The sequence below is a fragment of the Apium graveolens genome, chromosome 10 (genome assembly GCF_009905375.1).
Source record: "Apium graveolens cultivar Ventura chromosome 10, ASM990537v1, whole genome shotgun sequence".
Lineage (NCBI taxonomy): Eukaryota > Viridiplantae > Streptophyta > Magnoliopsida > Apiales > Apiaceae > Apium > Apium graveolens.
In genome coordinates this window covers 203,609,343-203,621,331 of record NC_133656.1, presented here as the reverse complement: position 1 = coordinate 203,621,331, position 11,989 = coordinate 203,609,343, and the positions used below count along the sequence as shown (strand labels likewise).

At 36.7% G+C, this 11,989-nt stretch overlaps 1 protein-coding gene and 1 pseudogene across 1 annotated transcript; both read right to left on the bottom strand.

Annotated features, from left to right (window-relative positions):
- Positions 1–1,793: 1,793 nt before the first annotated feature.
- On the bottom strand, positions 1,794–3,424 carry LOC141691676 (26S proteasome non-ATPase regulatory subunit 11 homolog; annotated as a pseudogene).
- A 383-nt stretch (positions 3,425–3,807) lies between these two features.
- On the bottom strand, positions 3,808–5,582 carry LOC141690366 (uncharacterized). The gene is made up of 4 exons (XM_074495171.1): positions 5,259–5,582; positions 4,817–4,911; positions 4,236–4,357; positions 3,808–4,130 (listed from the first exon to the last, which is right to left on the bottom strand). The coding sequence occupies exons 1-4, from the start codon at positions 5,428–5,430 to the stop codon at positions 4,043–4,045; spliced, it is 477 nt and encodes a 158-aa protein (XP_074351272.1). The 5' UTR covers positions 5,431–5,582; the 3' UTR covers positions 3,808–4,042.
- Positions 5,583–11,989: the final 6,407 nt, after the last annotated feature.

The following is an 11,989-nucleotide window of genomic DNA, read 5'->3' as shown; positions in this document are numbered from 1 at the left end:
GTTATAAAACTATCAATATCTTTCATAACCTCATATGATTGAAATTGATCAATATAAGGACAAATGTGGTCTGTTGATCCACTGTCCACCAGCCATTCATTATGAAATGAAGATATAAGACATATCTTACCTGCAAGTAAGGCATGTTTTGATGTTGAAGCTCCATCATGTTCAGTTTGAGTATCTGAATTTTTTTGATGAAGTAAAGCCATTAACTGAGCATACTGAGCAGTATGTAAATCATTATCAGCATTATGTTGGTCAGCAAGATTAGATTCTGCAGACTGATGAGAGAATGCAGCAACTTTTCTCTCAGTTCTAGCCTGAATTCCAGGAGGATAACCATGAATCTTGAAATACCTTTCTATACTATGCCCTGCAATCTGACAATTAGTCCAAAAATATTTGGAAGCAGGTTTAACAGATTTGTTTGGCACATAAACACTCTGTTTAGACAATCCAGGAGCACTGTTCTGAGGAAAATTTCTCTATCCTTGAATAGTGAACTTCCTTAGATCAGCATAGAAAGACATTGCTTCGGTTTGACATGTCATTTTAGAGCGTTCCTTATGTCGTTCCTCCTGAGCAAACAACCTATAAGTCTGTGATACATTTGGTAGAGGCTGCATCATCAAAATGTTAGCTCTTAATGCAGCAACTTCATCATGAACTGTAATTATGTTCTTGCTGTTTAGTTTGAATTTTCTGAGTCAAATTGCATGTATATTTCTTGCAAGTGCAGTATGGAAGAGGATTAGCATCATTAAGGTTATCCCACACAGTCTTCATTTTTGTAACGAATTCTGAGATAGAATCATGTCCTTGCTTAATCTCCAGCAATTGTTGTTCCAGTGAGTAAATTTGTGTCATAGAAGCATAACCAAATCGCTCTTCTAGATCGTCCCAAATCTCTTTCGCAGTTTGCATAAACAGTACACTCTTTGCTATGCTCTCATCAAGATTGTACAACAACCAAGAAATTACTAGACTATTACATCTCTCCCAATACTTGTAATCAATAGTTGTAGCAGACGGTATTGCAATTGTTCCGTCAACAAACCCTAGCATATTTTTAGCAGAGTGTAAGCAGCATCGACCTCTCCCAATTACAAAATCCATCACCGTTAAACTTCACAGACACTAATTGCGTAGTAGACGCATCAAATGAATGAATACAATATATGCTTGAAGGATCAATATTATTATTCTGATTGTTCTGGTTTTGATTACATTGAGTAGCCATTGTTAAGATCAGAACTCAATTGAACAAAACACCAAAACTTCATTCGTACTATTACAGAATGCACAATTTGTCAAACAGGTTGCAGTCACTCAACTATTATCTTCAGAATTGAACATGAAAACAACTTACACAAACGATATTAACGATATCGATACTAAACTACCCAATCTGTGTCAAAACGTGTCATTTTGATCATCAATTAGGCAGAAAATACGAAAGAAAACCAGAAATTGATGCATTCAATCAGTCAAATCCACTCGAATTGTGCAAACTGATGAAGATAAACGCGAATCTACATGAATATAGACTAAAGAAATGAAGTACACCTGATTAGACGAGATGAGTTTGTTCGAATGAGATCGACTGTTCAGCAAAAGTACATCAGAAAGAAGATCGCCATTAAAATTGCTTTAGCAAACTCTGATACCATGATAATTGTATAAACTGAAGAATTGAACTTATTGAAATGTAAAGATTGATTGAAAAGTTATTTACAACTTGTGTCTGTATATTAATATATACAAAGTAAGCTAAGCTAATAGAATTGGCGGGAAAAACATAACTAACTAACTTTGACTATACTAGTTAGACTAGTATGCTGAGCTGGAAGACTGGTGACTTGGTTTGACACATCAGCATCGGTATCTTCAATGACTATATCATCAGCCTGATTGACCATGATTTTGTACAGAAGCATATATACTTGAGACTATAAACAGCCTGAGGATGCAGTTGTATAGTCCTTCTCTTTGGTGTGAAGAATCCCGCTTTGCAAATCTATAACTCCCTGTTGAGCTGGGGGCACATAAATTGCACTGGCAGCTGTTCTTGCAGCTGTAAGAGCAGCCTTTGCGTTGGGAAGGTTTTTCAAAGAGAAATGGAGTTTACTCTCCAACAGGTCTATTTCCACGAGTAGTAGTTTGTCATATAACCTTCTTACCTCTTTAATCAGACCTGATAGAAGGTTTAGTACCTCTGAATACTCCTTGCTTTCCATCAAAAGAGCTGCAAGCCTTGCCTCAATCCGTTGACGAAGGAACGTACTTTTTTCAGCACGGGCCCACTCAACTATTTCTTTGCAAAGGGAGACCTGAAGATCAGATGTACCAGGTATTTTAGCTACAGTATGGACAATTCCACGAACAATTTTGGCAGTTTTGGCCTAGGGGATCTTAGCAAACAATGGCCTTAATTGAGTCAGAAAGTTCCGCAGTTCTTCTGCCCTACTTTGTTCTCTAAGAAGATTGAAAGACCAGAAACTGCCTGTTCTTTGATTCTTAGAGCTTCAGAAGTCGATGAAGGGTCATCAAGTACGCAGTAGAGAATCGCGAAGGCTTCAGGTGCAGCTTTGGCTTCTCTAGCCTGAACCAAGGATTCATTGGATCCCCTTCGAAAGTCTGTACAAGTCTAACCAAGTGATCAATATCAAGCACATAATATTTCCACGAGCTTAATTTAATATTAAAGGTTTTTTTCTACTGTGAAGCTTACTCGTGATATGAAAGATTCTCCTTTCTGCTCCTCATCAGTAGCCAAAATGCCAAGCTAACAATTTCATAGTAAAAGAAACAGGAATTTTCAATTTCATCTAATAGTATAAACTTAAAAGTCTACATTTTTTACTTCCATGGATTCAACAGGAAGTTATCAATAATTAGATATGTGATGATTACAAGTCGTAGAAAGTTAAGTTAAGTTCATAACAACTGGCTGGAAATAATTTAAATCAAATCTTACTTTCGTTGTATATAAATTGGTCACTACTCTATTCGCGCAAATTGATCACTGGTCTTTTCTCCAGTATTTAGTTATCTTCCCTTGCCGGATGGAGCTCTATGTTTCGTCGGTGCCACAACATGTTGTGCAGAGTATTTACAGTTCTTTCACTCGACTACACATAAAGGTGTAGAGGGGCATTACCATCTCTTCCATTTCCTCCTTGTAGGGCTGTGCATTCTCTGTAATTGCCGGAGCTCTCATGCCAATCAACTTTGTAATTGATTTATTAATTGGTATTGCTATGACATTACAAGGCATTTTGTTCTATCAGACTGCATTTTCACTCTACAGACCGTCAATGCCAGATGGCTGCAAGCTTAAAGATAACAAGGTCGTTCGTAATTCAGCAGACCATGAGGTACGAGGATTGTTGCAGTTGTACTCTCTTGTTTTTGGCGTCATGATTGCAGTTGTTAGTTCATGTGGTTTCACAGATGGTCAGGCAAACCTTGGAAGTTCCCGGGGTTACTGTCAGCTACAGATTCCGATTTCGAGTCTCAGTCAAGTTTATTTATTTGAAGTCCTCTAGCCGAGAGAGCAAATACATGTTAAAACCTTATATTGCAGGAATATATTTGGGAATGTACTTTTATTGGGCTTGAAACTTAAACAGATGTATTATGAAACATTAATTTAGTGTAAATATTTTGCCAACGAACATTCTAAATTTACAAGTCTATGTAATGTCACAATTCGCTGGTTAATGAGGATTTATACTCAGAATTTCAACATAGAAAGAAAATTTCACTCTCCAACTCAAATATTCACATAGTGGTTGGTAAGCGTTGGCTTGCAAGTCTCCTCTATATTTCTTGAATTTTGATTATCATTATAAAGAACAAGTTACACAAACACACATCTTATAACAAGCATAGCAGCCTAACAGTTTCGATTTAACACACTTTTCACTACTAGATTTCTAATCCGTCCACCAAAGATCATGTATTAAAAAAAGAAACGCACGCTAATGCATTACAGAGACCCACAGCCACGATGTTTCTTTATTCATTCGGAGTACCCTCAGTGCTTGGTTTTAGGCTTCTTGACGATTGTCACGGTGCAGTGAGCATGATGAGCACAGTAGTCACTCACACTTCCCAGCACAGCCCTGCAAAAATGTTCATTGTTGTGTTACTTTATCTGATGCAAATATGTGATCAAATTCGGCAAAGTTGCAAACAAAGGTTCGGAGATAGAAATAAGGGACTGGTACCTTTTTATAGCACCATATCCATGATTACCAAGAACTAACATAGTGGCGTGGTGTCTTTCTACAGCCTCGCAGAGAACATTCCTAGCATCACCTTCCACAGCTTCAAATGTGACATCATTCACCTTCACAAAAACAGAAGTGTGTTCATATACGAGATCCTTGGACATAGGAGATGAGTCAGGTAATACTCTGTTAGCCAACATAGTAAGTTCCTTGCGCCTTCTAGTCATAAAGAGGTTACCTATCATACCCGTACCTTTTGCCAGCCGATTATATATATATGCCAAACAACTTTTTAACATCTGTATTTTCTATCTCAAAAAGTTCTTACATTTTCCGGTACTTCACAGTTCACGGGATCATTAATATTTTTTCTGAAAATGTCTTTCTTAATCCACATGTGCTTCTATTAAACAAAACTATAACAAATTACTTGAAGGATCAACGGTAACGTAAATCTAAGAAAATCCAACTTAAAACTATTTTTTTCGACATGTAAAATTGGATTAGCTTATAAGTTAGGGAAATTAAAATTACAAAATAGTAGAAATTGAGTAAACAAAAGAATAAAGTGAACTTACAGACTTTGAAGCACAAACTTCCTTAGCTTTTTCCAGCACCCTAGCAGCAATCTTCTTCAAATCACTGTCAATAGTTGGCAATACATCAATCAACCCTGCAAACAATAAATTTAAACAATCAAAATCTTATCCCGATAGTCTAATAAATAGTCGTACACGGTACGTAAGACTCCAACCACGGTGTACAAGACTCCAACCACAGTGTACAAGACTCCAACTGTTCGCATCCTCGTACTATCTTTAAATATGCAATAAGTAATTTTTTTTAATTAAAATCTCATTTCGATGTCAAATGATATGCATAAGTTTCCAACAATTCTTTTCCTCATGCTAGCTTTAAATATATTTTTTTTTGTGACTAGGAAAAACTTTGTTTGCTACTAAAACGCGTGATTCGCGATAACAAGCAGACACTTGACGATAAGGGGAAACAGAGTGTTACCGGGACCGGCGAGACCGATGGCAGTGGAAGGAGAAGGTTTGGCATGAACAATAAAGAGCTTGAAAGGAGAAGATTGAGGAGTGAACAAGTGAGTAAGAGTCCAGTCCAGTGCATAATAGCTATGCTCACTCTCGTCCATACCGAACACCATAACTTGTTTCTCGACAGCCATAATATGAGTTTATAAATTGTGCAGCTAAATAATTATGTTTCTGTTGAAATTTGTAAGGCTTGCTTGACATGTAATTTATACAAGAAGAGGAAAATAGGAAATTGGAAAGGTGTTCATAGACAACGAATATATGCCACTGGTTGCTTATGATTCACCCTCCACTTGACGTGTACTCATTTTTAAGGAAATGTTGCTCAATTTCGCCACGGAAGCTTGAGAACATGCCAGAAAATCATTAAATAAATGTCAAATAAATAACAAATAAATATCGAAATAAAAATTTGAAAATACATTTTGTTTATTAACCTTTTGCAAAATTTAATACATCAAAACTGATTTTATGTCGTCACACATCAATTCTCGTTCACTTCCAAAATTTATTAAAACCGATACCAGACTTTGTAAAACTTACCAAACTAATAATTTTGAGAGAGGAAAAGAAAAGGAGTCGGTGGAATAAACATGAGGTGAGGATTAGATTGTTCTATTCCATTTTATCTTAATGTCCTTTCCACTCACAAAAGTTCAAAGTGTTTATTATTATTCGAGCCAACTGTTAAGCTTAGGCCCATGGCTCAGGGCCCAGTTCATATGAACGTTTATTTTATTTCAATCAAGAAAAATAAAATGGCATTTACGCAGTCTTGCGTCATGTTGCAAGTTTGAGTCTTATCTTTTCATAAGTTTGTTTATTTTTTCTGTTATACTGTGTATGTTAGGCATGGCGGGGGATCAACGTACTATGGAGGAGATGTATGCTAATCTTTCTTGGCAGGATGAGGATGAAGGTGGGGTACCAGTAGAGGAGTAAGTTGAGGCCAATTAAGCAATCTTTTATTCTGGTGGGGCGTTTTTTGATAGACAAAAATATCAATTTTCACGTCATGCAAAAAGCATTGGCAGCATTATGGCATCCAAAGGAGGGGGTGGAAATTCATGATTTTGAAGGACAACGGTACTCATTCGTTTTCAATCATATCTTGGATTTACAAAAGGTTATAGATGGAGGTTGTTGGACATTTGAACAAAACTTGCTAGTATTTCATAGACTTCAGGGGGCGGAGGATCCGAATGTTGTGCCATTAGATAAGATGGATATTTGGGTGTAAGTATATGATATGCCTCAAGGTATGTTAACGGAGAAAATCATTCAATTTATCGGTAATTCGGTGGGAATGTATGTTAAAGCAGATCCAAGTAATTTGGATGGTTTCTGGAAGCAATATGTACGAGTTCGTGTGACAATGGATATTAATAAGCCTCTTAAACAAAGAATGAAATTGAAGCGCCAGGGAGGTGAATGGAGTTGGGTTAATTTTAAATATAAACGGTTAAGTATGTTCTGTTTCGTTTGTGAAAAGTTTGGGCACTCAGATAGAGACTGTGCAGTGGTGTATGCAAACCCGGATAAGGAGGTCGAGAGGGTGTATGAAGTGTGGCTTAGAGCTCCTGATAAGAATGTTATAGTTCAGAATATTGGATCTAAATGGCTTCGAAATGGAGGGCAGACATGGCATCCGGGAGGGTCGAGCGGAGGACAGGGTAGAGGAGAAGTGGAGGCGCGATTCAGGGAGAAAGATGGAGTAGTTAGCGTGATCCCGGGGAAAACGGATGCAGTTAGTGTAACCAACCAGATTGTTAGGGATAGCTTGGATCATGGGGGATTGTAAAATAGTAATCAAATGGATATCATGGATAAGGCGAGAGATACGGTTTTAAATGAAAATATAATATTGGACTCTAAACGTAAAAGAATTAATACGGACTTAAATGAGGAAAATAATGGACTGGACAAGCCAAATATGGATGGGCTGATTGGAAGTGGATCAAAAGACGGACCAGAGGCGGGACCTGTATTCCAGACCCGCCTAGATTAATGAGTGTGTTGGCCTGGAATTGTCGTGATTTGGGTAAGCCACATACAATTCATTTTTTAAAAGAACTTACCAAGCAGAAAAAACCTAGTATAATATTTCTTTCTGTAATAACCCCAATTTTTGGGAAATTTTGAAACCCTTATGAATAGTGTTTTTGCTGAATGAGAAAACTTTTCATGCCACCCTATGTAGGGGTTCTGATATGGATATTCTGAGATTTTATTAGTACTTTATATGGGATATAAGTGTATGTAAAGATCGTCAGAATCCAAATCCGAACACTTTGATTTTTCCCGGAAATCCAATAGATACGGAAAGAATTGAGTATAAGGTAACAGGATAAAAGGATTTAAATTAAAGGATTATAATAGAGGATCATAAAAAGGAATATAATGTATTGAGAAAGGTTAAGGGAACCTAAGTAATAAGATCCCGGGTATGATCCCTCAAACGATAAACGAAAACGGAAGTTAAGCGAACCGTATAACAGATCAGCGGTCATTAGGCAAACAATTAGGAAGTTAATCAAAGGGATTATATATATATATATATGGATATAGTTTTTTTAAAACTATTGATCGAATAAGGTTTATTCGATACCTTTATTTTATTATTTGAATATTATTTGAATATTCATTCGAAGGCTTATGACTCAGTTCATTTTATTATTTGAATATTATTTGAATATTCATTCGAGGGCTTATGACTCAGTTCATTTTATTATTTGAATATTATTTGAATATTCATTCGAGGGCTTATGACTCAGTTCATTTTATTATTTGAATATTATTTGAATATTCATTCGAAGGCTTATGACTCAGTTTATATTATTATTGAATATTACTTGGATATTCATTTGAGGATGTATGACTCCTTTATTTTATGAATATTATTTATAGTATTCATTCGAGGTATTATGACTCCGCTTATTACTTAATAATATTCTTTATTGTATTAAAGAATAAGGTGTCGATAATCAAACTTATTTTTGATTATTCAAATAAAGATATTACTTTCGTATAAGTATATCTTTGATTATTTGCTATTCATTCAAGTATAAGTTTTCCAACTTCTACCTCAATTATTCTTATGGGAATATTATTTAAACAATTATATTCAGATATTCCTTTCATATCGGGACTGATTTATTTTAATAAATCAGTATTACTCCAAACACTCTTTAAAGTGTTTTCGAGTCTTCAAAATGATTTTTAAAAGTTATAGCGGATCCCAAAACTCATTTTTATATTCAAGATCTTCCATTTTAAGGGGACTTGAATACTCGCTCAAAAATCTAGGGGATCCGGCTCTATGGTGTATTTTATATTCGCAACAAGGTTGCAGTTTTGGTAAATGAATTGATTACTTACCCAACGTTCGGGAAGTAAGTCCATCTATTGAGTCGGCATAAGCAACATGGGCTCAGTGGGCGTCCATGATAGTGTAAGTGGCTTAGTGGGAGTCCATCAAATGCAAAAGTGGCTGAGTGGCAGTCCAGCATAAGGTCCTATTGTGGCCAGGGTGATGACCAGTGGGGAATTCGTCCATCTACTAGTAGAAAAGGTTACTTATTGGTATCTTTGCCTGATCAGCAAGATATCAGGTTTATGCCAAAATTCTTTTCTTTCCAAATTCATTGGATATTACAACTCTGTTCATACTTTACATGACAGAGATTTTCAGGAAATATATGAGATATATATATATATGGATATATATATATCAGGACTTAATGAAGTATCTCGTAACTTCATTATTTATAATGATATTTCAAAGATTGAATATATACAAGTCTTATCTTGTAGTCTCATCAGTGAGATGAACTTTTGAAACTAATTATAACTTGAACGGTGGTAGTTCAAGTAGTATTTGGAAAAGATATAAGTATATTGGAGTATCTGGTAACTTCATCTTTTAAACTTATATCTAGTAAATGATTATCTTATGCATGGCAAAGATTTTCAGAAAAACGTTGAGACAAGGTTAGACATATGAGATCACCTTGCAACGATATTTTTATACAGTTATAAACTGGAACTTTGTGTATATTATACATGGAAGAGGACTTCCAAGATTTTGAAAAGTATATATGTATATATACAGAATATTTTGCGACTTCATCGCATTAAGATATCAACTTGGTTCATTTCTTTTGACCAAGACTTTCATGAGTACTATGAGAAGGCTCATATATTGTTAATCATTATACATATTATTTTGGTGGGCTTGCTGCTCACCCTTGCTTTCTTCTTTCATCACACAACATCAGATAGACAAGATGAACAGGACCAAGCTCCCAATTCGCGAGCGGATAGGAAACGTTCCGCAGTTTCCTATAGGCGTTGATGTCGCTGTAGCTGAGGTAGGAACTACCAATAGGCTAGGCTTTCAACTTTTGATGTATCAGATTATGTATATTTATGAATTGTAATAATGGCAAAGAAATGTAAATTTATTCAGAAACCTGTTTAAGGTGTATTGGCATATAATTGTGGAATAAAACGACTTGTGATTATTTTTGGATATTCATCTCTGAGACTATAACTTGTGGTGTGTGTGTTTATTGTGGGGTCACAGTACAGAGTAGTTGAGTAATTATTAAGATTGGGTGTTATTAAGGGAAATGGAGCTCGTGACAACCCGGATCCCCGACCCCGGATTTGGGGGTGTTACAGAAGTGGTATCAGAGCTAAGCGTTATAAACCTCAGAGATGATGTGACGTTAAGATAATAAGTTCACTAAGATAATAAGAACTCTTGCCAAGTTCATAGTCGGGCTACCTAACGTAGTACTGACAGTTAAAACCCTTATGGGAACCCTTATAAATATCGTGATAGAAGCGTAGTTCGTTATCGTAGATGGTAGCGGGACTCCGAACCCTGAGGTTGAGGAGCAACAGCGCGATGATGTTTATTACTAATTGGAGATTGGATTGTGGATCCGATAGAGTGTCCTAATGCAGGACCGGATGATGTTGATATTGAGGATGTAGCGGTTGAGGATGTTGTCCTAGAAGGGATAGTTGCTGAGGAGGATCCTGACAAGAATGAATAAAGGACCACTGATGAATTGATGACCATGGTTAGGTCGACTACCAGAGGTAGGATTGGTCGGTCACTACCGGAGGTTCGTTCAAGTTTGTAAAGATAGTAGCCCTTTTAACACGGCTTACTCATAAGACTGAGAAGTTCGAATAGACAGAGAAATGCGAGAACAGCTTTTAAGAACTGAAGCAAAGGTTGGTGACGGCCCCTATGTTGGCGTTGCCGGATGGAAAAAGGAGATTTTGTGATTTGTAAGTGACGCTTCGCATAAGGAATTAGGGTGCTTCTTATATAGCACAGCAAGATAATCGCGTCTGCGTCAAGACAATTAAGGGAATTTAAAATTCGATATCCCCACCCATGAGCTTGGGCTCGTGGCAATAGTTTTGCCCTAAAGATTTGAGGCACTACTTGTATGGAGAGAAGTGTGAGATTCACAAACCATAGGAGCTCTAGTACATTTTTTTACGTAGAAAGAGCTCAACATACGCCCGAGGAGGCGGTTAGAGCTAATCAAGAATTATGATTGGGAGATTCTGTATCATTCGGGGAAAGCCAATGTGGTGGCTGATGCCTTAGTAAAAAGGAGAGACTCAAGATGATAATGTCTTTGGGAGAATTGATAAGAGATTTTGAGAAAATGGAAATAGTAGTGAAGGTAACCGGAGCCGATACCGAAAAGCTGTTTGAGATTGCAATAGAGACCGAATTATTGGAAAAGAGCATATTGTGCCAGAAAAAGGTGATGAATGAAGGCAGAGAGCCAACAAATAAATATGAGATTAATACCGAGAAAGATGATAAGGGAATAATGAGGTATTCCTATAGAATTTGGGTTCCGAAAGTTCAAGAGCTTAAGGATTAGAACTTAGATGAGAGTCATAGTTTGAGGAATAGGATTTAGGGCAAACCCAGAATGTGATAGTCAGGGAGGTTGCCATCAAAAAAGAAAGAACCCATAACATAATAGAGTGGAAAACAAGGTTTTTAATGTATAAGATAACCCCGATTATGGGAGAAGGTTGAAACATTTCATACTAAGGAAACAGAAAGTCGAGTAAGGAAAGGAGACCCGAGACGGTACTCCTATATGGCAATTTATGGACCTGTCTAGACAAAACTTAGACTATTATCCCCAACCACCACCTTGAGGAAACAATGCGATAGGAAATTCTTTCAGGACCTTTAAGTCTCTAAGCTCTCAGAGTTCCAAGGAACAGGTTGACCTAGTCGAGGCAAGAGCCTGGCTAAAGGAAATAGAGGAATCATTTGAGATTCTGAATGGTTGACGAACCACAAAAGACTGTTTTGTCACTTACCCTCCTAAGAAAGAGACCACCCGCTGGTGAAAGACCAAGGAAGGCACGGAGCAAGAGATTATAATAAACTGATTTAAGTTCAGTCAATTGTTTTCGGGAAAGTAATTCCCAAAGATAAGGAGATAGTGTAAAAGCTTTAGAGCCAGAACAAAGGCAGACGAGTATGATGAATTATGAATTTAAGATGTAAAAGTTGTCAAGATTCGTTCTGAAGACACGAATCCAGAATGACAGGATATTTGAAATCAATGCTTATGTTGTGTTGGTTCATGAAATAATGATAAGAGAAAGGAAAATAAAAAGAAATTGAAGTGGTAA

What these genes read in the sequence shown, in the direction of transcription:
- LOC141690366 (XM_074495171.1), bottom strand. Translation starts at nt 5,430, where the DNA reads ATGGCTGTCGAGAAACAAGTTATGGTGTTCGGTATGGACGAGAGTGAG. An exon ending in AAGTTTGTGCTTCAAAGTCT is followed by an intron (nt 4,358 to 4,816) that starts GTAAGTTCACTT and finishes GTTTTTGTGAAG; the next exon opens with GTGAATGATGTCACATTTGA. An exon ending in GGATATGGTGCTATAAAAAG is followed by an intron (nt 4,131 to 4,235) that starts GTACCAGTCCCT and finishes ACATTTTTGCAG; the next exon opens with GGCTGTGCTGGGAAGTGTGA.